Source organism: Octopus sinensis, linkage group LG1 (genome assembly GCF_006345805.1).
Source record: "Octopus sinensis linkage group LG1, ASM634580v1, whole genome shotgun sequence".
In the NCBI taxonomy this organism is placed as follows: domain Eukaryota; kingdom Metazoa; phylum Mollusca; class Cephalopoda; order Octopoda; family Octopodidae; genus Octopus; species Octopus sinensis.
In genome coordinates this window covers 144,384,947-144,409,930 of record NC_042997.1, presented here as the reverse complement: position 1 = coordinate 144,409,930, position 24,984 = coordinate 144,384,947, and the positions used below count along the sequence as shown (strand labels likewise).

The 24,984-nt window shown below is 32.3% G+C and overlaps 1 protein-coding gene across 5 annotated transcripts in view; it reads right to left on the bottom strand.

The window, feature by feature from the left end:
• Window positions 1-24,984, bottom strand: part of LOC115214842 — a 206,426-nt gene that overhangs the window by 50,857 nt on the left and 130,585 nt on the right. For all 5 annotated transcript variants that reach the window (XM_036505572.1, XM_029783879.2, XM_036505575.1 and 2 more), the window contains 2 exons: window positions 23,266-23,339; window positions 1,742-1,833 (listed from right to left, as the gene is read on the bottom strand). In XM_036505572.1, the coding sequence (XP_036361465.1) occupies window positions 1,742-1,833; window positions 23,266-23,339 (166 nt within the window). The remainder of the gene's footprint in view (window positions 1-1,741; window positions 1,834-23,265; window positions 23,340-24,984) is intronic.

Here is a 24,984-nt window from a genome sequence, read left to right as displayed (position 1 = left end):
TCTGCTCAGGTCAACTTTGCCTTTCATCATTTTGGGGTCAATAAAATAACAGCAGAGCACTAGGGTAGCTATGATCAACTAGCCCTCTCCCCAAAATTCCAAGCTATATGCCTACAGAAGAAAGAATTATTATAACTATTTCGAGAGGTTGTATAAGATTCCGGTCTTGGTATTTTATAAGAGACAATTGATGGTTTTAAAAATTTAGCAATTGTAATTTGTTCTCAGAAGGGGAATATTTTACAAAATTGAAACCAACTTAGAAATGAAATAGAATTTCTTACTCAAAGACATTTTTTCGTCTGTAATAAGTCAGCCAATAAATTATGGATTATATGTCTAACATATATACCATATTTTTATGTGTATAAGGAACCCTTTTTTGTCAAAAATTAGGATAAAGAAGTATAGGAGTTTCTTATACATGGATAGTATCATAATCCTTTACAAAACCTTTTTCCAAATTTTAAGCCCCAAAAATTAGGGGGTTCCTTGTACACGAGGGTTCCTTATACACATTAAAAATTTTAGTCATATATTGTTGCTTTGCTTTTAACAGCTTCAATTTAGCTTACAACTGGGTGAACCAATTTTCTTTTTTTGTGCAATACTATTTATTTAGACACCAACAACTAATAGAACAGTCTTTACTACTTTCAATGCAAAAATATATCATTAAAAACCTGAAAAGCTGTTATTGGAAGTTTAAGCAGAAGCCAAAAAAATAATTCCAGTGAGAATAATAGGTAACAAGTTCCCAATTCTAATCCTTCCCTTAAGGTTCAGTTGAGTTTTCAAAATAAAGGTTTCTGTGGTTCATAAAAATACAGTTTTTCTTTTACAGGTTTTGGGTATTTCTTTCTTAACCTAGCAATATCCAGCCAAAATATTCTGTTTTATGTTCAAACTAGATCAATTTGGCCTTTCACACCTACCATACAATGCCATTCTAAAAAAAAATTAAGTCACATTGAATTCTCAAAGCCACATGATATTCTTTTGTTTCAGTCATTTGAATGTGGTCATGCTGGAGTACTGCCTTCAGTCAAACAAATCGACCCCAGGACTTATTTTTTGTAAGCCTAGTACTTATTCTATCAGTCTCCTTTGCCGAACTGCTAAATCACAGGGACATAAACACACCAACATTGGTTGTCAAGTGATGGGGGTGGGGGACAAACAGACACACAAATATCTACATATGATGGGCTTCTTTCAGTTTCTGTCTGCCAAATCTACTCACAAGGCTTTGGTTGGCCTGAGGCTTAGAAGACATTTGCCCAAGGTGTCATTCAGAGGTACTGAACCCAGAACCATGTGGTTGGGAAGCAAGCTTCTTACCACACAGCCATGCCTACATGTATGATAATGCACAGTTCAAACCACTGTGAATAAATTAGAATTACATTTTACAGAGTAATCTAAATGCTAAAGGGTTAACTGTTGGTTGGATGCAATAATTATTTTATTGTTCAAGAAACCCTTTCCTTATAGAAGAACTAGTTAACAGTTATAAACAGTAAATAAACAGACCATTAATTCTATTCAGCCTGTTGATGCAATAAAGTTCATACTAAGAAACAAAACCAAGTCATCAGATGTACTTTGAAGTGGCCAGATGATAATCTCATTCATCCGGTTGGTTACTTGTAGCTGTATTAACTGCAGATTACCTACCAACATCAATGGACAGAGCCAAAATGAGAAGAATAGTGAAACAAAACAGTCTAATGTTACCTACCGGGTTGAAATAGCTGATACCTTGTTTTTCTAAATATGGGACAGCACAATCAGAACGCCAAGTTGTCGGATTACAGGAACCACCAAGGAATACTGGAAATTTTAAAGAAATGAAATATAATAGAAAATATTTTGTTGAAAGAATGTAACAGATTTGTCAAGATATAAAATATGAAGATACATTTTAAACATTGAAGGTCAACATATTTTCTTGCAAACTTAAAATCTTAACTGGGGCAATTTGGGTAAGTGTAGAAATTTAAACTTTGCTGTTGCAGCAGGAATATTTTGAAAAACTGAAGCAGAAACTCAAATGGAAATAGAATTAATTTTTCAAGCCAAATTTATTTCATGTCTTTAACAATATTTTGGTCAACATAAATGTGTCAAAGACAATTATATTTCAAGATAATGGAATAAAAAAGCTGGGTTCTTTACTTGGGGAAAAAAAATTTCAAAGTAGAACTTGGAAAAGAAAAATTGAAGAGAAAAAGGTGAAAGGTAACGGCTGAGAACTAGAGATAAAGAGTGAATATAAAGTTGGATTTAATGGGAGAGACAAATCAGTCTAGAATTAATGAGGTCACTGACATCAAACTATATTGGTATTTCTTTTTAATTCAGACTTATTTTCCTATATTTTAGCATCAGTCAAGGAATATATGGTATGGTTGATACCTCCTAATATTTTTATTAGTTTGAGCAAGATATTTTAGTTATTAACCCATATATGCCCATGAAATAAAATCTTAAAATTTCACTGTATTTAGATTAAACGTTATGGTAGGCTTTGACAATTTGGAAGAGAAGGACAGTATGCAACTGTTAGCTATTTCATATGTTCAGTCAGATGCTTGCTGGCGAGTTCATGTCCAAACAAGTAGGAGCAGGTTTTGCATTGTGAAAACGCAACCAGGGGTATATGTGGGTTAAGACAGTAAGAAGATCCTATTAAGCACAGGCTTGAATCTAAAACACCAAAACAAAACTATTTTATACACGTAAGCTTTTCATCTTTGATACAAGTACATGACCATGAATAACTATTGATGAAAGCAGAACAAAGAGAAATATAAAATGTGAACAAATGGTCATGCTACAAAATTGAGGAAAATCTACTGCTACTGCTATGAAAAGCTTAGAAAGCAAAATAAATAAAATGCTCAAGAGTTCTTTGATTATGAAGGAACTGAAAAATAAATGAACAAATAAAGAGATAAAAAAAAGACATCTATAAAATGAGTAAATTTAAAAAAGCCTTGCTTGAAAATAAGTAGCTAATAACAGAACTGTAAGATAATTACCTTCTAGAAACAGATGAAAAATAAAAATAAAAAATGTGAGAAATTAACTAGGATTTAATGGCTTGTAACAAAAATAAAAAATACAAATTGAAGATGCAAACAAAAATAAGCATACTTTTACATTAAGACCATCTTAATCAGCCATGATGTTAGATTAGCATGAAAGAAAATTCAGAGAAGTTTAGGTGTGAATCCTGTGTTCATTTCTGGCTATTTTATTTCAGTTGTTTCTAATAAAAGCATTCTATTAGCTGATGTTCTAATCCCAAAAGAACACAAGTGAGCTATATAGCTATATAAATATATATATATATATATATATATATGTGTGTGCATTAGATGCATACACGCACACTCAATGAGATTACATTCCCAAAGACGAAATTGCTTTTGTAGCTTTCTTCTATACAACTTTTTAGTTTAATTTTCAGTGCAGATATAGTCTAAAATAAGATCTATGTGAAAGAAGTAAATGTTTAAAATAGAAATCAGAAATATATACTAAATTCGTAACATTAGTAACATTAAGAATATTTCAAATAGTTCGCTTCAATAAAAGCGAAGAGAAAAAAAAAAACTAATGAGAAAGAATATGAAAATACTGGCAGGTGTTCCAAAAATAAAGGTATGAAGTAAGCAGACAGCTAATTTGGAATGAATACAGGACAAAAATAAGAATGTACAATTTTGTTTATAACAAGCTGAGGATGAAGATGGTCAGATGATCAAGAAACTTCAGCAAACACTAAGCTTTTACCGTGATTATGGATTATATAATACAATCCACATCAGATAAGAATCAATAGCTGTAGGGTAGTTCCTGCAAGTGAAAGAATTTCTCACAAAACAAAACAGAAATCAGGTCTATTTGCCATGTAGGAACTCTTAAAGAGATCTCTTAGATTCATTCGCTATAAAGTTTGATTAGGCAATTGACAATGCAAATCATTGCCTTCTTACAATAAACATCTGTTCTATAGAGGAGAATGTTAGGTAAGCAGTAATGTTCACATCTTTTCCAAAGGAATTAGGAACATAAATGGAACAATAGCCTCAACTGAGAATCAAGAGTTTGTTACAGGTTGTTGACTCAGAATTTGTGTTAATGTGGCCACATTTACCACAAAATAAGCATATCAGTTTAAGATCGAGAGAAACATTAACACTTAGAAAAATAAGACATCTATCTGAAATATCTGGAATTATAAGTATAATTTCCTGTGAGAATGACCAGGAATGAGATACTTAAGATGAACTAATTTCTTTCAGGTTTTATTAAAGATGGCTATCAAATATAAAACTATGTGAATTAGAGGACCCTTGGCAAGATGACATTTTCCAACCACCTAGATAACCATAGCCACTGAAAGTATTATACAAATTTCTAAGCAAAATGTGTCCAAAAAACAATTTCTTTTAGAAATTTCCAAGAGACAGAAAAAGCTAAAATATCTATGTACCAGTAGCAAAAATAAATTTTTTTTTTTTTTAAAACAAGACTATATTATATTGAACCAACTATACAGTATTGATAATAATCCCAACCCAGCAAGAAGTAGATGTTGGCAAACAAAATGCAGTACACAATACCTCTCCAAATAAATGAAACAAATCAATTTAATGTTTGACAATGAAGATTGAACTCATGACCATATGGTCGAGTAGCAAGCTTCTTAACCACACAGCCATTGACAAATATTGCATCAACTGAAGCCTTATGAATGAATTTGGTTGATGGAAACTCAAAGAAGCCCATCATGTGCGTGTGCATGCATGTTTGTTTTTCTCCTTGCCTTGACATCATATGATGGTTGTAAATGAATGTTACTGCCATCCAAGTGATCATTCATTCCTAGTCTTCCATAAAAAAAAAACATCTAGCAATGGGGAAATATTAACTTATCAGGAAATCATATTTTCTATTGCCTAACTAGTTCTGTTCAACCCATGCAAATATAAAAACCTGGCACTAAAACTGACGAACATTTGACAATGACTTCATAGACATATCCAACACAGATTTCTTTTAAAGAAGTTGTCCATTTTTTTGAATGAAACTATTTAATCTCAGTATATTACTGGTATTTGAAAACAGTAATGGATAGGTAAAAAAAAACAAAAACAAACAACTCCCATAGACAGAATTTAGAGTAAAAATGTTAATGTGTCTAACTAGATGCTGTAAATATTATATAGTAAACTTACTATCTCCGTATCTCTATTGATTTAAACAAGTATATATATTTTCACTATGCCAAAGTAAGCTTTGATTCTGATTTTAAAATTTTCTGATGTTTGAGCAAGACACTAGACAGCTATATTGTTTCTGTCAATTCCAATAGCCTTTCAAATTGCAATATGATATTGATTTCCTTTGTTTAAGAATAAAAACTTTTTTTTTTTATCTGACAGAAGAGTTTTGGCCAATGTAATTGACTCCAGCATATTATTAGCTCTTAACGTCCCCACCCCACCCCATAAAATATAATGCAAAGTTGACCTTGAAGGAACTGAAACTTAGGTCAGCAGAAACCCCAAGTTAGATATGATAGAACAATCAGTCCATTTCTCATATTTCAGCAATATCTATTCTCATATCCAGAATATTGGTTTCTTACAAAATCGTAAGGTTTCCAGTTTGTAGGCAAAAGGAAATGAAACTACTAGTTATGCTATTCTTGAGAGAATTACCTATGTGAGTGGAATACAAAAGATACATCAAAGAATAGAAATCAGGTCAGAGCCAGCACAATGGAAACCTACTAGTTTAAAGTAATTGCCCCTATACCTGAAATATCAAGTGTAAAATAATTGAAGAAATCAGTCATTCTGCAACTTTTATTTAAAGTAATCACACACACACACACGTCAATAAATTGGTTATACATCAGGTAGAAATATAGTCAGCACAAAATATTGAACTTTCATCAATAATAAAGCATCAAAGAAGACTTTCCTCTTCATTCACATGCTAAATGCTGTATTCAAATATTTTAACTTGCTACAAAAGTGTATCAATCAAATTTTGGTTGCTCAGTTTCAGTAACATAATGCATAGAATTTTTATCAGTTAAAATATTGCAAAAGGAGGGCATTAATGGAAAAATCAATAATTAGCTCTGATTTCTACAGCTAATTTTCTTTACATTTTATGTATTTGCTTTACACTTTAGCTCTTCTCTGCTAACATGTTGACATTGTTCAAAGTTTAGGTCTTGACAAATTTACCAACCAACCATTCACCCTCACCCAAACTTTGCTTTATTTTATTCAAATCAATAAAATTTATTTATTACTTTAACAACTGCAAACAAATTAATTTCTTTTTTCATGTTGACATAAGCTGAATTTTGCTTATCTAAAAGATACAGCAGATTAGGTCAAAATTATACACAGATAATGAATATTCTAACACAAATATGAAGCATATTTCTCATATGAGATGAAAAGCAAGTACATTAAAATAATGAAATACACTTAAAAAACAAGCATGTTTCTGATCATAAGTTTCAATATTTGGTATCAAAAATAGTCATCACTCAACAAGTATTATTGGTGTTCATAGATTGAAGTGCATTGTGTGTGTGTGTGTGTGTGTGTGTGTGTGTGTGTGCGCGCGTGTGTGTGCACGTGTGTATATATATATATATATATATATGTGCAACTCTTGATAAGTACCACTTCATATTGATTTCAAAATAGCTATTTTCAAATTAGCATTCTTTTGATCTAATTAACTAACCAATATAGTATGACTACAATTTAAAGACCGAAAATTAATATTGGATAGCCATGCAAAATAGCATGTCAATCAAGAGACTGCATTTCAGAACCTTCTGATTTTACCATTATGTAAACACTTTCTCTGAAGTTCTTCAAATACTGGGAAATACCATTCTCTAAATTACAGTCAGGTTTTTTTTGCCCAGTAAGAATGTGTGCAGGCTGTGAGAGCATCTCAGTAAACATGGCAATGATGCATGCAAGGAAAAGTATATAGTTGGACATATACGGAATTGATCATATATGCTTGGAGAAAGTGCTGACAATAAAAGTTGCTTACAAGTTTAACTTCACAAAAGAAAACTCGTCAAAGAGTCATTGTTTATAATTGTATATTAAGTGGCGATCTCTTAAAATGGATGGAACACGTGGAAATAGGAGAGCCAGGAAGACATGGGATAAAGTACTGAAGAACAACCTCAGGAGGCCAAACCTTTCAGGTGAGATGTGAAAGGACTGGGATGCTTGGCACCTTGCAGTACTCAAGACAAGCATTCCACAGCAGGAGTGTTAAGACCAATCCTGCTGGTGATGTAAAGCACTCATGGCAGTGCCACATTAAAGCACCCAACACACTGTAAGGCGATCAGCATTAGGAAGGACATCTAGTCATAGAAACCATGCCAAATCAGACTGGAGCTTGCTAGCCCTGGTCAAACTGCCCAACCCATGCCAGTATGGACAGCTGATGTTAAATGACAGAAATAATAGTGAGAAAACTATTTCTTTTTTTTTTTACCAGAACCACTTGTAATAGAGATTAATATTTTAATATCAAAATTTTAAAATCAAAACATTTTAAAATAACTGAAATGTTAAACACCTTAAAGCCTTATTAAAAACTCACAACTATCAAGCATTTAATTTTTTAGTAATAGAATTCTGTTCAGGTCTTTAGTTCTTAAATTTATATTTCTAAGATTTATAATATTAATATTGAATAAACAAACAACAATTAGCTTAATTAGACTTTACACCTAGATGAAGGTATGGGTGTGTGTGTGTGTGTGTTTTAAAAACTTTTTCAACCATGTGGTTTCAGGTGTATGGCACCTTGGGCAAGTGTCTATCTTATCTATGAGCTGACTAATGCCTTGTGAATTTGGTAGACAGACACTGTGTGGTAGCCCATTGTGAGTGAGTTCCTCTCACAACCTTCACTTAACTAGTGTTGGTTTGTTTACATCTCATAGCTTAGCAGTATGGCAAAGGAGTCTGACAGAATAAGTACTGTGATTGATTTGTTCAACAAAACGCCTTCAAGGAAGTGGCCACACTCCAGCATGGCCGCAGTTGAATGACAGAAACAAATAAAAGATAATAGAGTTTGATACTTAGTGATAGATAAAAGGGAAAGAGTGGAACTTGATCGAGTTAATGATAGGAATAATACTATTCCAGAGAATGGGAAATAAAATGCAATAGAATATGTATCTTCAACAAGCCTGCAACCACTTGTCAAACAGGCTCTTATCTTACAAAAACAAAAACAAAAAAAAAAAAAAATCAACCAGTTATCTTTGAGTAGAATGTCATTCTAACTGATTGAAGTTAGACAATGGTTATGAGACAATCGTCAATTTATGCCTGACCCATCCATACTGGCATGGGTTCGATGGGATAGTGGTTTACAGCTAGATACTCTTCTTGATGCCATTCACTATGGTCAGCTGTTAGGAGGGTATAATAAGAGATAATTAAAATGTCTGATTCACCGAATCAAAAAGCAGATTCTCAACAGCTAAATGAAATATTAAACAGACAACCAACCAATACTATAACTATTCAATGGCTACAGCGTTCTTATAACAAAGCATATTCTTAAACAGAATTCCAATAATAACAATGAAATGGCTGCAAAGACTTGGAGCATATAAACTTTAATATTAGATGTCAATAAGGCCTTGGCAATGGTAGTGTCCTTTGTAAACAATGGGAAATTATTAACAGTCTCTCTCCCTTCTAAAGCAAAGTGTTGGCTGTTATAGCATTGAAATGCTATCATTAAATTCAACCACTGTATTGAGTGTATTGATGTTTATGAAGACATGAAATATCTAATTAGAACACATATTGGATTTATTAATATAGATGTATAGTGTGTACATATGATATAATTGGCTTTGAAGTTAATTAAATCCTCTAAGAGAAAACTGCATTACCAACAAGGCTTTTCTAGCAGTATCTAGAAATGTGATCACTTCCTACATAGTCTTCCTAATATAGTCTTTATATATATATATACACACACACACACACACACAGTCTTTATATATACACACACGCACAGACACACATAGTCTTTATATATACACACACGCACAGACACACAGTCTTTATATATACACACACACACACGCACAGACACAGACACACACAGTCTTTATATATACACACAGACACACAGTCTTTATATATACACAGACACACAGTCTTATATATACACACAGTTTTTATATATACACACAGACACACAGTCTTTATATATACACAGACACACAGTCTTTATATATACACAGACACACAGTCTTTATATATACACACACACACAAACACACAGTCTTTATATATACACACACACACAAACACACAGTCTTTATATATACACACACACACACACAGACACACAGTCTTTATATATACACACCACACAGACACAGTCTTTATATATACACACACGCACAGACACACATAGTCTTTATATATATACACACACGCACAGACACACATAGTCTTTATATATACACACACACACACGCACAGACACAGACACACACAGTCTTTATATATACACACAGACACACAGTCTTTATATATACACACAGACACACAGTCTTTATATATACACACAGACACACAGTCTTTATATATACACACAGACACACAGTCTTTATATATACACACACACACAAACACACAGTCTTTATATATACACACACACACAGACACACAGTCTTTATATATACACACACACACACAGACACACAGTCTTTATATATACACACACACACACAGACACACAGTCTTTATATATACACACACACAGACACAGTCTTTATATATACACACAGTTTTTATATACACACACACACACACACAGAGTATATACACACACACACACACACATACAGTCTTTATACACACACACACACACACACACAGCCTTTATATATACACACACAGTCTTTATACACACACACACACACAGTCTTTATACACACACACACATACAGTCTATATATACACACACATACAGTCTTTATATATACACACACACATATACAGTCTATATACACACATATACAGTCTATATATACACACACACACATATATAGTCTATATATACACACACACACATATATACACAGTCTTTATATATACACACATACAGTTTATATATACACACATACAGTTTATATATATACACATACAGTTTATATATATATATACACATACAGTTTATATATATACATACACATACAGTTTATATATATATATACACATACAGTTTATATATATACATACACATACAGTTTATATATATACACAGTTTATATATATATATACACAGTTTATATATATATATACACAGTTTATATATATACACACAGTTTATATATATACACATACAGTTTATATATATATACACAATACAGTTTATATATACACCATACAGTTTATATATATACACATACAGTTTATTATATATACACATACAGTTTATATATATATACACATACATTTATATATATATACACATACAGTTTATATATATACATACACATACAGTTTATATATATACACAGTTTATATAATATATACACAGTTTATATATATATATATACACAGTTTATTATATACACACAGTTATATATATACACATACAGTTTATATATATACACATACAGTTTATATATTACACACATACAGTTTATATATATACACATACAGTTTATATATATATACACATACAGTTTATATATATATACACATACAGTTTATATATATATACACATACAGTTTATATATATATACACATACAGTTTATATATATATACACATACAGTTTATATATATACACACATACAGTTTATATATATAACATACAGTTTATAATATATACACACAGTTTATATATATATACACATACAGTTTATATATATACACACATACAGTTTATATATATACACATACAGTTTATATATATACACATACAGTTTATATATATACACATACAGTTTATATATATACACATACAGTTTATATATATACACACATACAGTTTATATATATACACATACAGTTTATATATATACACATACAGTTTATATATATACACATACAGTTTATATATATACACATACAGTTTATATATATACACATACAGTTTATATATATACACATACAGTTTATATATAACACATACAGTTTATATATACACATACAGTTATATATATACACATACAGTTTATATATACACACATACAGTTTATATATATACACATACAGTTTATATATATATACACACATATATATATACACACATATATATATACACACATATATATATACACATATATATATACACACATATATATATACACACATATATATATATACAACATATATATATATACACACATATATATATAACACACATATATATATATATACAACATATATATATATATACACACATATATATATACACACATATATATATATTACACACATATATATATATATATAATATATATTACACACACATACAGTTTATATATATACACACATATATATATATACACCACACACATACAGTTTATATATATATATATATATATATATATATAGATTCAGTTCTTATATACATACACACATCTATGTAAAATATTTTTATATAAGAGTGTCTCATTGATGGGGTACATATTTAATATTTGTAATAAATATCCTTGTTTCAGCACTAGTTGCATTTAAAATGTGCCCTACTTTGTATGTGTGTGTGTGTACACAAACTACATACACACAACACACTTTTGCATTATTTATAAAATGTAAATTTAACAATTTTTAGGGAGGTGACATAATGGGTACTGATCTTATTTTTATGCACTCCATTTCTTAAAAAAAAAAAAAGAAGTTATATTAGCTGCAGAATGTTTTCTTCCTTGAAGTCATCACTGGTTTCATTTTTAAAAAATATATTCATCATTAACTATAAAAAAAAAAAATAAAAAAAACCTTTCCTCAGAAGAATTAAAAATTCAATTTAAAAAATTTAGCTGTTAAAAATTATAGTATTTAACCCCACCCCTTTTTAAGAAAAATATTTTGACTGTTTTTAATTTTAATTTTTGTAACATGTTTAGATATGCACGCATTATTTACACAAATACATGCATGCATAGTATTCACATAAGTGCAGAGAGAAAAATTTTAAATCAGATTCCAGTCATACCAAACTAATCACTGTCAACAAAAACCTTGATCTTTGAATTTAAAACTTATGGAAGAAAAAAAAGGGGGGAGGGCAGATGGTGATGAATGCAAAAACCAATTAATTTTGACTGTACAGATTTCATATTGACTGATACACAAATAGAAGTAAAATGCAGCTGTGACATTCGATGCAGGAAAAGATATGCAATTTAACCATCTCATTTGGATCTTTTGAGTTTTTAGCAGCAGAGAAATTGATGTCAACATTTTTGCTTGACTGGTGTCATAAGAACTAACAAATTGCCATATTCCAGGATTAAAATTAAAAATCAATGCTGGTAACTACCAATAATTAAGAGTTGGTAGTTTCCGGTTATTGGCAGCTTTATACCTTTTACCTTTAAAAACCGCACTGAAAATGTCAGTGTGACCCTGACAGCAAGGCATCAACATAGTAAGCAAATATAGAAATTGTGTGTGTATGTGTGTGTTTGGGTGGTAGGGATAAATATATCCATGTTCTGTCACAGCTGAACTGAGTGTTGGTAATGAAAGAATGGCCTTGTAGTTTACAGGTTCATTCACACACATCTGGGATTTATGAAGTGTCAGTTCAGAATAAAACTGCACCATTCAGGTTTTATATTTAGTGATCTAACAAGCTAATTCAAAAGTAACAAGAGAGAGAGAGGTTCAAACAGAGATTTTGTTACCAATTTTGAATACAAAGCAACACAAGCATCAGAAATCTAAGGATCTAAATAAAGTTGAATTTAATTCAGAAAATATCCAGATGAAGCAGTCATGCATGCATGTGTGTGTGTGTGTGTGTGTGTGTGCACAAAAGCATTTCAAATCCAAGAGAATGCAAATAATGGTTTCTAACTAAGGAACAAGGCCAGTAGTTTTGCAAGGAGTTGGATAACTGATACCATTGACTCAAACACTTAAATAGTACTTTATTTTAACACTAGAGCTATGAAAGGCTAAGTTCAACTCAGTGGGGTTCAAACTCAGAACATAAGAAGCCAGGAGGAATACCACAAGTTGTTTTCTCTGACACTCCAACAATTCAGCCAGATTGTTGCCTTGGAGAGCTCAAATAATCCCAAAGAAGAGAAAATTATCCAGAAACCACATCTTATTTATATGATACTGGGGATATAATATCTCAACAGAATAGTGTAATAATACTGTTCGTGTACTATATAAGAGGCAAGAAGAAAAGTAATGAGTTTAAATCCAACTGATTAAGCTCACCACTTTCATACAAACAAGGTAAAAGGTTTTATATTCTTAAATGAATTATTATTGACAGCTGTAGAAACCATGCCAAAACAGATATTGCAGCTTGGTGCAGCCCTCTGGTTTACTAGCTCCTGTTGAACCATCTAATCCATGTCTGCATGGAAAAATGGACATTTAATGATTATTATAATCAGCCATGTTTCAGATACAAAATAGTAACAAATTTAGTCTTTTCAAAACGTAGCTATAATGGCATTTTGCTCATCCTTTCCTCTATTCCTTCCCTTCAAAATATTTTATTCTCGACTGTTTAATAAACTACTTGCACTATCTTGTATGTTTCCATTACCTGGGTGAGGACCACTGCTAGACACAACTAAAAAGTTTGAGGAGACTAGAAAAATGCATAAAGGGGTAAATGAATTTTTGTTTTCGTATTTGGTTTGCAAGATCCTTGACATTGGCTCATGCTGAAACAGACTGTCTCAGGAGGGTCATTATGCCAATGATAAACATACACTGGTTCTATTTCACTTCTATCATTATTATTATTAATAGTCAATTAATTAACATTTAATAAATTGATTAATTGTTCAGTCATTCAATCTGTTAGGGTAGTCAATAACTGAAATATTATTCAATTTTTAAATTGATATCATGACTAAAAGCTGATCTGTGCATTGTGCACTCTCCACTTGCAGTTAAATTTTAACTGAGGAGTTTCCATTCCAACAAAATTTTGTCAGAAATATATTAACTGATTGTAATGGGGAAAAAAAAATCAGTTTCACAGAAAAAAAAATGTCACAACTTACATAAAACCTTATGGGTCACTTTAAAAACGTCTATTTTTATCTAATTTATTCCTCCTTAAAATACAAGTATTAAAGTATGAATTTAGGTTTACAAATAAACTCTACCAAGCATATAAATTTGAAGTGTGATGTTAACAGGTGCAGTGAAGCAACTCTAACAGGATGAAGTAGAAAAAAAATATATAGGTTAAGTAAATACAATAAATGTTAGACTAAAAGCAAAAACTATTCATATAGATTTCAGCTGGGTGTATAAAGAGAATTTTACAGAATTTTTAAGTGGTAACTTGGTATATTAAAATATGAAATAATTTTTAAGCAATGACCAATTAAGGTATTAACCACTCAAATTTATTAAGTGCAAATCAATAATTATGCAATGGAAAGGATGAAACTTATTTTTCTAAGCATAATATTTTTAAAGTTTCTAATCAAAGCTGCATTACAGATGTAGATTCTGGCAGAACATTTTTTTTTCTACTATAAGCCAAATAAGTATGCTACTAAGTGTATATATAACAATGGTTTGATTAAAAATACCAAAAATGTTTTTTCCTGTACATCATAATATTAGAAGAGCATACTTCAAAAGATATGGAAGCCATATTGTTTTTACCTACAGTTATATCTCATATCATTATTGAATAGTGTCTGAGAAAATACTTCAGCTTCTGCACTGTATTAATCTAACCAAAATCACTCCATGCTGTTTTAAACAATGACAGCAAGGAGGTAAGGAATGTACAAGATAAAATAAATGCATATACAATGTAGAAAAATGAATCACAGTTAAATGTGCCGTCGTCTTATGATTTTGATGTGTCATAACCTGAAAGGTGACTGATTCAGATGCATGCATGTGATATCGGCAAGCAACTACATGCAGGAGATGAGAACACAATCAGCTGGTTTTTGAGATAAGCAAATTGAAAATTTCAGATTGTTGCCGCATCATGTACAGATTGAAAAAAAATATGTTAATTTGATAAAGAAACTAGTTACAATCAGAGGAAGCTGTTAGATTGATTGTATAAAGAATCATTGCTAAACTGGTGAACTAGTGAAAAGACTGTCTTAACAAGTGTTGTTATCAATAAGAATCAACAAGAAAAATTGGATGTGACTTGAATGTGACAGTCATAATGCAAACAGCTATAGATTAAAACTAACACCTCTAGAATTGTGAAATGTGTAATAAGATTCCAACTTTTGTTGTTGTTGTTTTTCTTTTTGTGATTGTTTTATCCAAGCAGAACGCTAATAGAAAGATGAAAGTGAAGCAGATCTAAGTCTCCATTTTCATTTTTACTCTTAAATTCTATCTACCAGGAAAGGTACAGTTCATCCACCATGAAAATCAATTTAGAGATATGCTAGGTAAAAGAGGTGAATTATATATAATTAATTTTAAAGTAACTGTAATTTTCTCTTTTTTTAAATAGATTTGATTAAAGTAAGAATCATTCCAAGTAATTTTCCCCACAGGATATAGAGTGATCCACATTAACACATTGTAAACATTAACACATTGTAAGAAGCAGTAAGAGACTTCATTTGATTTTTTTCCTTTTCCTCAATGTCTACCAAAAGTAGAGGTTTGAAATGGGGTTAGATTTGAAGAAATATTAAAAAAAAAAAAAAAATACAAAGATCAAGATGTAAATACAAGGAACTGATACATTAAAGTAGCAATAATCCAATTAAATACATACAACTAGAAACCTGATAAAAATTAATTGAAGCAAAAAGTGAAAAAGCTGCAGGCCAACTTTCCAAAGCAGCTTCACTGCCCTCACACATACACACTTCCATGTTTCTATGAATCAGACAAGATACATTGAGACAGATTTCTTTAACCATATGCTCTTCCTATTACCAGTCTTCACCTGCTTTAAATGCAAGGTAATATTTTGTCCTCAATTATGCCAGGTTTTAACATAAGACTGCTTACAAACAACTGCTTGTATCAGTGAAGTTGAACTGAAACCACTTCATTGCAAAGCAAACTCCTTTACCATACATGAATCATTTAGAAGGTTGTTGGTTATGGCTTGTTGGTTTGTTGCACTGCTTACATTGGTGAAAGTAATGCAGTCAATGTTTAGTTTGGACAACTTCAAATACCTATAGAAAAACTGTAGGCAGGGGGAAAATATTTCTGAGAATACAACTCAGAAAGAGGGATCAAGAAATCTTTAGTGGAGGGCCTGAATAATGAAATAGTAAGGATAAGAAGGAGGAAGACATACATCAGGAAAATTTACATTACTAAGTTCACTGCTGAGTGGTTGGTGTTAGGAAGTGCATCCAGCTGTAAAAGTCCTGCCAAAACAGTCACAGATGTCTGGTGCAGGCTTCTGCCTGGCTGGCTCTTGTGAAACAGTCCCACCCATGCTAGCATGGCAGACGTTAAACAGTGATGATGAATTCATAGAAATAGGGTATGTTGCATTAGTAATAGAAGACACAACTTTAGAGCAAGTGAAACGACACATAGCACAACACTAAAATGTTTAGCTTTTAGTGTGTAATGTTTTCTCACCATTTTAATATCTTCAATTCAAGAAGAATAAAAAGGCTCTCAGAGTTAGACATATGTGTATGTGACTAAATGAAAAAGTAAATTCAATGGCATATCCTGTAAATAGCAAGAACCTAAGTGGTATCCTATGTTCAAACTATTCAGTGTTAGATTTCAAAGTACAAGGCATCTCACGATGTTGGGACATGTTTTGTTTGTAACTTTATTATCATCTTTTAATCCTTTCGTTACCAAACCACCCAAAGCCGCCCGAAAAAATTTTGGTTTATGAGACCAAACCGCCCAAAGCCGCCCGAATTTACCTATTCATATTTAAATGAGAATATCAGAGCAAATCTCTTCAGTACATTCGTGAAAACACGTATTATACTTCGTAAACAGTTCAACTACAGTTTTGTACAATAATCGAAGTGTAATTTTAATTCCGTGAATTTTGGGAGATTTTTTTCCGAAATTTGTTCCTATTGTGTTTTCAAAATTTGTAATTCTGACAAAAAATGGATACGAATTTCATTATATCAAGCAGCGAGTCAGAATTCGAAGGATTTTCTACTGAAGACCTTCATAAATCTAACTCTATGACTGAAAAAAAAAAAGCATGTGGTATTTGATAATGAATCTGATGTTTCATTTTCCAAAAGTGAAAACAGTGAATCTGAGATCTCCGATAGCGATAAAGAAAATGAATTGGCACCTGAATGGAGTGAAAATTTAAAAACTGTTTCTTTCGGTGATTTTTCTGAAGAAACTGGACCAAGCCACAGACTTTCCCAGGAGAGTAAAGCCTTAAACTATTTCTATTTACTTTTTCGAATGAGCCTATTTGAAATCATTACGGCAGAAACGAACCGTTACGCTAAACGTAAACAAAGCGAAAGAAAGGATAGTTTGTTATTTCCCACAACCTTAAATGAAATTAAGGCCTATTTTGCCATAAATATTATTATGGGTATCAGAAAGTTACCCAGAATAACAAATTCTATCGTAAAATTTTGTTGTATACCCAATTGAATATTAGCTAATAACCCATTTTCTATAGCGATGTTTGAACAAAATTTTAATAATTTTATATTTTGTGGAATTTACCTGTATCTACCTGCAATTAGAGTCACTTTGTGACAAAAATTATAGTATAGAATTGGTTGAGAATATTTCATTAAATTATCTTCCAAAAATCAGATTAATATATCGATAAATAAAAAAGTTATAGTTGTTTAATGAAACCAGACTAAATTTATGATTACGTTAGAAATTAATTGAAACACATAAGGGGTGTAATTTGGTCAGAAATATAGTAACGAAAGGGTTAATGTCCATTTCAGCTTGGGTTTGATGGTTTGACAGTCTGGTGAGCTGCAGAACTGTATCAGGCCCTGATGTCAGCTTTGTGTGGTTTTTCCAGCAAGATGCCCTTCCTAATGCCAAACACTTTACAGGGTGCACCTCAGGGTTTTTTTGTTTTTTTTTTATCACATTAGCACTAGTGAAGTCACCAAGTAACTTGCAAAACAAAACAAAGAAAGGAAAAAGGGAAACATTTCAACCCTTGACTGAGTGAAAAGGTACTAGAGAAAGGAGCTGGTTGTATGACAGGTGTTGAAGACTAAAGTACAATAGAAGGACAAGTACAAGTGTATTGCTACAGAGGAGATACATAGATACCACCACATTATGTGAGGGTGGGTGAGTAACTGAAAGGGAGACAATTTCCTTAAGTGTAACTGTTCCAGTCCTAGTTACTTATATTTAAAATGCGTCTCATATTCTGTGACACTGTAAAATAACAGCTTTCTTGCTTACAAATTCAGTTATTCAATTGACATGGGTCAGCCTGAACTCAAAAGCATGCACACTTTGATTTATAGATGCGTCAGAGCTGCAATTCTAAAAATTACTCCTATTATTCATACAGTAAAATGAAAAAGAAAAAAGGTTAAACCACAAGCATTATCTAATTTGTCGAAATAGAATAAGATCCTAGAATAGAAATTTAACATTTAATCCCAAAAGTAATAAAGCCTTCAAGAATAAATTTAGAATTGCTATATATGTATTGAATATTATTAATTTTTTCCCCATAAGTCATGTTGAATAAAGAAATTATATTGGCAGGATTTAGGGTTTGGTGCCATGAAAAAAATCTAACGAAAATCCCTAACATCAGTTAATTTTATAAATAGTTTTGCCTCAATTTCTGAATACCAAAGTTATTCCTGATATCAAAATCTGAAAAATAAAAATGGGAGTCAATATACTCTTTAGAAAAAAGAGTTTTGATTAATGTCTCCAAGGAAACTGAAGTATATTAAAGCAGAATGACAGATTTACATTTCTCTCAAGAATCATTTACTTGGAGTAATATCCAGTTAAACACTGGACAATGTAGCCAAGTTTTGGAACATGTCTAACCATCAGCTGTATATAGATGTAACAGTACACAACTTGATGAAGACAATGTAGAAATCAAATGCCTCTAAAACATGATGTATTCAAAAGTTTAATACAAATGACTTCAAGTAAGTCATAAAATTTTTATTTGGCATTGCTGGTATCTGAACAAGAAGATAAGGTTTGGGTTTTCAGGTCTCTGGTCTTTCCTGTCCTGTTCTACAAATGTAAGTCTTGGACATTGTCCAGGATCTTTAGTAGCCACCTGAATTCCTCTGATACCAGGATACTTCACAAAATTATGGGTTACCATTGATCATATCTAACCAATGTCTATACTCAGAAACTGGGATGTGTCTTGTATGATTCAAGAATGACAGCTTAGACTCTTTGGCTATGCTGCTCGATTTTTCTGAATTGGATCCTGCACGTAGTGTTTTCTTGTCTGAGGAACCAGTTGGGGTGACAGGTTGTACTGGTTGGCCATATACCTCATGGCCATGATGGATGAGGAAGTATCTCACAGTGAGACAAGCTGACTGGACACTGCTTGGAGGGTTGCCTAGGAGGTCACAAGCAGATATTGACAAATGGTAGATGCAACATGCTGCAAGCCCCCATATCACACCTGACCCTTACTATAACCTCAAAACTTCACACCGTACCTTTGCAACCAGTCATTTCTTCAGAAATATTTACAATTTTAGATAATGTCCTAAGATGTCACAGTGTGCAGCTATGTAGTGCACTGTGGCAAGATATAAATGTAACGTTAAGATCAGTTCTAATCAATCAGCCCTTTGATCTAAAGCCATGAAACAACCTTTTAACCTCTTTCCAGATTGTGTGTGCTTGTGTTTATATATATATAATATAGGACTACATTAGCAAATGTTACTTTCTTTTCAGATGGCACAGTGTGATTTGAGAGAGAAATATCTGCTATTTTTAGCACATCCAGTGACTGCATAGATGCTACCTCCTCAGCTCATGTGATGCAATGTAGTTATGCATTGTATGGCAATACCTGGCATGGCATGCAGATTGCAGTGTAGAAATATGAAGTGAGGCATGTTATGCAATATACTGCTTTGCAATATGATGTAATGCAGTCAAATGTGATGCAGTCTAATGCAATGTAATGCACTGGGGTGTGCATGAGTACAGGTGATTATCAAAAACCTTTTACTAAAGAATTCACATGAAACCATTTTATGTAATTTGCAAAAGATACATTTTCTACTTTCATCTTGCTTTTACACTTTGGTAAATTATTGAAATCCATAAATGTGGATCGCAGTGAAGGCTAATTTTGCAATCTCTATTCAGAAATAAATGATTGTCATTTACAGAAAAATAACAAGAATGAAATATTAATGAAACTGTCAACTATAATATTATTTTGTTACTGCACTCGTTCAATAACATTAATGATTCAGAGAAAAATAGTCAAATTTGAAAAAAAATAAAATATCACAAAAACAAACAGAATGCTTCTTTCAAGATAGATAATTTTCTTAAGCCATAATGATAGGACACAGCAAGAAAAAGAAAAAAATATCACTGCATAATTATAATAGAATAATACTAAAGATGTTGCTATATAGCAATTATAAATCTATTTGATTTTGTTAGTTTCTCCAAATGTCAAATTTAAATAGTATTGGTAATAACATGATGAGGCAAGAAGAGATGGAAATTAATTAACATTACACGCAACATTTCAATCGAAGCCAAATTGACAAATTATGTGACAGGGTATGGGGGAATTACACTATAATAATTTCCTGAAAGAGTTTATTTTTATTAAGCTCCATCTGAAAGTATATCTACGACTTTTCATGCTGTTTCAAGATGGAGAAGAGAAAGAGAGAGATAGCAGGGAATGTAAGAGAAGAAAAATAGGTGAAAACAAATTAGAATGCATGAAAATATTGTTAGAAAGCCAGAAAATTGAGATGCTTTCAAATATTGTTATATTTGAATTGATAATTGCCTTGAGCAAGAGAAAATGTCAGGATATTTGAAACAACTAATATAAATTTGAAGTTTATTTGCTAAACAAAATATTATGCATTTTCTAATCTGGTTTCAAGCCAAAACAAACAATTAAGAAAATTTTCATTAATTTGAATAACAAAGAACTTCACACTCAAAGCATTCTGAAGGCCCTATTTGTATTTATTTGTAATCTAAATTTCCAATCCTCCCCCCACAAATGTGGAAAGTAAAAACTTGATTTGTATTTTTTTTTTGTTTGTTTGTTTTTGTGGGAGGAGGCACCTAACATCCAAGTCCTACTGATGTATTCTGGAATACATGAAATGGTCTCATGAAAACCACCAGACATTATAGGTCGAAACTTGAACATTTCTAAATTAATAACCAGGGATTTTAGTTTTAACACCTGGTGTACCCTTATTGTTAGTTAATGTAAAGGAGATAATTATTTCTCGATAAATCTTGGTAGAATTACCAGTCCAAATTTTAAATCAATGAACAAGGAAGAAGATACATAGATTATACATATTTCATTTTTTTCCCCTACTCATTACAAAGAGCTTAAGGTTTTGAGTTCAGTCTAACTGCTTGGCCATGGGCTGACCAAATCTTTGAGTGATATGGTAAATGGAAACTGAAGAAGCATGTGCCATCACCACTTGACAACCAGTGTTGATGTGTTTACGTCTCCATAACTTAGTGGTTTAGGAAAAGAAACTGATATAAGTACCACACTTGAAATAAGTAATGGGGTTGATTCAATCAACTAAAAATTCTTGAAGGCAGTGACCCAGTAAATGACAAGAAAGAAAAAATCTATATTACTATAGATTTTTAGGCACAGGTGTAGCTGTGTGTTAAGAAACTTGCTTCCCAGCCACATGGTTCTGGGTTCAGACCCACAGCATGGCACCTTGGGCAAGTGTCTTCTACTACAGCCTCAGGTTGACCAAAGCCTTGTGAGTGGATTTGGTAAGCAGAAACTGAAAGCCCATCATATGTATGTGTGTGCATTCTTGTGAGTGTTCATACTTGTGTGTGTCCCCCCCCACCATCACTTGACAACCAATGTTGGTGTGTTTACGTCCCCATAACTTAACAGTTCAGCAAAAAGAGAAAGAATAAGTACTAGGCTTACAAAGAATAAGTCCTGGGGCTGATTTATTCGACTAAAGGTAGAGCTGCAGTCAAATGACTGCAACAAGTAAAAGAATAGAAAAAATACTAATTTATTTTAACACCATTGTTTCAATGTGTATATCTTCAGCAATTGTCTTGCCACTTCCTAGTCCCTGATAATTTTTCTTATGAGTTTCACATCTTGAAATCAGCCTTTTACAAGTCCTTCCTAAACCTTCCTCTTTTGCAGAAGATCAACTGACTTCCCCCCCCCCAACTGTCAACCTTCGTAGGCAGCATGTCCATACCAGTGAAGACTTCTTTTGCATACAAAAACTGGTACCTCTTTTCGACTCAGCTTTGCCATGTAATGTGGTATACAGCCACAGTACATATGCCCATTACACATTTTTTCAGCTATAGCATATCCTTCATAAAATTTACTGATTATTTCATTGTCATTATATATTTCTTTACTACCCACAAGGGGCTAAACACAGGGGGGAGAAACAAGGACAGACAAAGGGATTAAGTCGATTACATCGACCCCAGTGCGTAACTGGTACTTCATTTATCCACCCCGAAAGGATGAAAGGCAAAGTCGACCTCGGCGGAATTTGAACTCAGAACGTAATGACAGATGAAATACGGCTACGCATTTCGCCCAGCATGCTAACGTTTCTGCCAGCTCGCCGCCTTTTTTCATTGTCATTATAGCTTGAGTGAAGAGGTTACAATAAAACTAAGACATGTCTAAAATCAACTTGTCAGAAAAATGAAAATAGACTGATCCCATCTTTCTTTTCTTCAGTACATAATTCCAATTTGCTTTTTAATACTACATATATTGAATATGTTTATTTTTTTTTTTTTAAATAAAAAGCCTTACCTTGATCTTTGTATTTTGTTTTCTCAGCTTTTTGACACTTTTGAATTTCTTTCACAGCTTTTAAACTATCCTGCCTGCAAGGAAATATTCATAAGACATTAATGGTACTTGAATCTATATGAGTGGGTTAAAAGTATGTAGATCTGAGTGCAGTATTGTAAGTGTACAAGTGGAAAACTTATGTGTATACAGTAATCCCATGACTATCGTGTTATGTTCCAAAACCCCTTGTGATAGGTGAAAATCCATGAAGTAGAAACAGTGCTGTGCTGTACATTTTTATTATTTTTATAATTTGTATATATATTATTATAAATCAACAAACCACAGAGGAACTGACACAAGCTTAAATAATAAACTGCAGTAGGTGAACCTAGATATGAAGAATGATTAAAAAAAAAATAAATGCGCCCTTTTTAAAGCCTAGCCAGGCTCATGGGCTCGGTTTTCTGGTTTCCATGGCGTATGTGTTCCCCAGCTGGACGGGACGCCAGTCCATCACAGCATTACTCATTTTTGCCAGCTGAGTGGACTGGAGCAATGTGAATTGAAGAATTTTGCTCAAGAACACAACACATCGCCCGGTTCAGGAATCGAAACGACAATCTTACGATCATGATGCTTACACCCTAACTACTAAGCCACGCACCTCCACTGCACCCTTTTAAAGCCTAACTAGGCTCATAGGCCCAGTTTCCCGGTTTCAAATGTGTTCCCCAGCTGGAAGGGATGCCAGTCCATCGCAGCGTTACTCATTTTTGCCAGCTGAGTGGACTGGAGCAACGTGAAATGAAGTGTTTTGTTTGAGAACACGTGTCGCCCAGTCCAGGAATTGAAACTACAATCTTACGATCAGGATGCTGACACCCTAACCACTAAGTCACGCACCTCCACATGGTGAGGGATTACTGTATACATATTTTCACTCACATTTGTATACACTCACAAATAAGTTGCACACATTTTGTTAAAGAAACACCCAAGTGGAAGGTGGTGGTGTCAAACTGGGCAATAGATTAAATTTCACAATTATTCCCTTATCAAATCCCATCCCATTTTTTTAAAACCAGTCAACAAAAATATAGTTGATTCATAATATTCCTAGACAGCTTCTCAAATCAATGTCAACGTTTCCTTGAGTTACTATAATAACTCATTTAAAAACTATATTAGCACTACTCAAACAATTTTTCTGCTAAATTGAATAGCCATTAATCATCTGCTTATACACAAAACTTAACACTATGAAAGGTTTTATTGAAATTAATATAACAAATTAATATTGGGTTATGTTGCAAATAAATCAACTTGCAACTATAAAAAAGATTTATATAGCTAGTGCAGTCTAAATACAGTTTCGTTAACTCTAAAAATCAAATTAGTCAACTGCTGGAAAGCAACTTACATTTATAGAAACTTGATACTACTTTCTTTTTTTAATGATCTGAACTTGTTGAAAATGAAACCCCTATCAACAGCTGCTGGTACCAACAAATAAAGTAAAGTCAGTGTGGGAATCCAACATGCTAGAAGTAGCAAGTAAATATCCCCAAAATTACACCCTGAATCAGAAAAGAACCAACATTAGAAATGAAGTCTTGTGCTATATATGAATTACAAAAAAACTATAGAATGGTCATGACTATACTGTTAGCAATTGGCATAACCATGGCTGCAAAAGTCTTCAATCAAGGTTGATCTGGAGAGAACAGAAATACC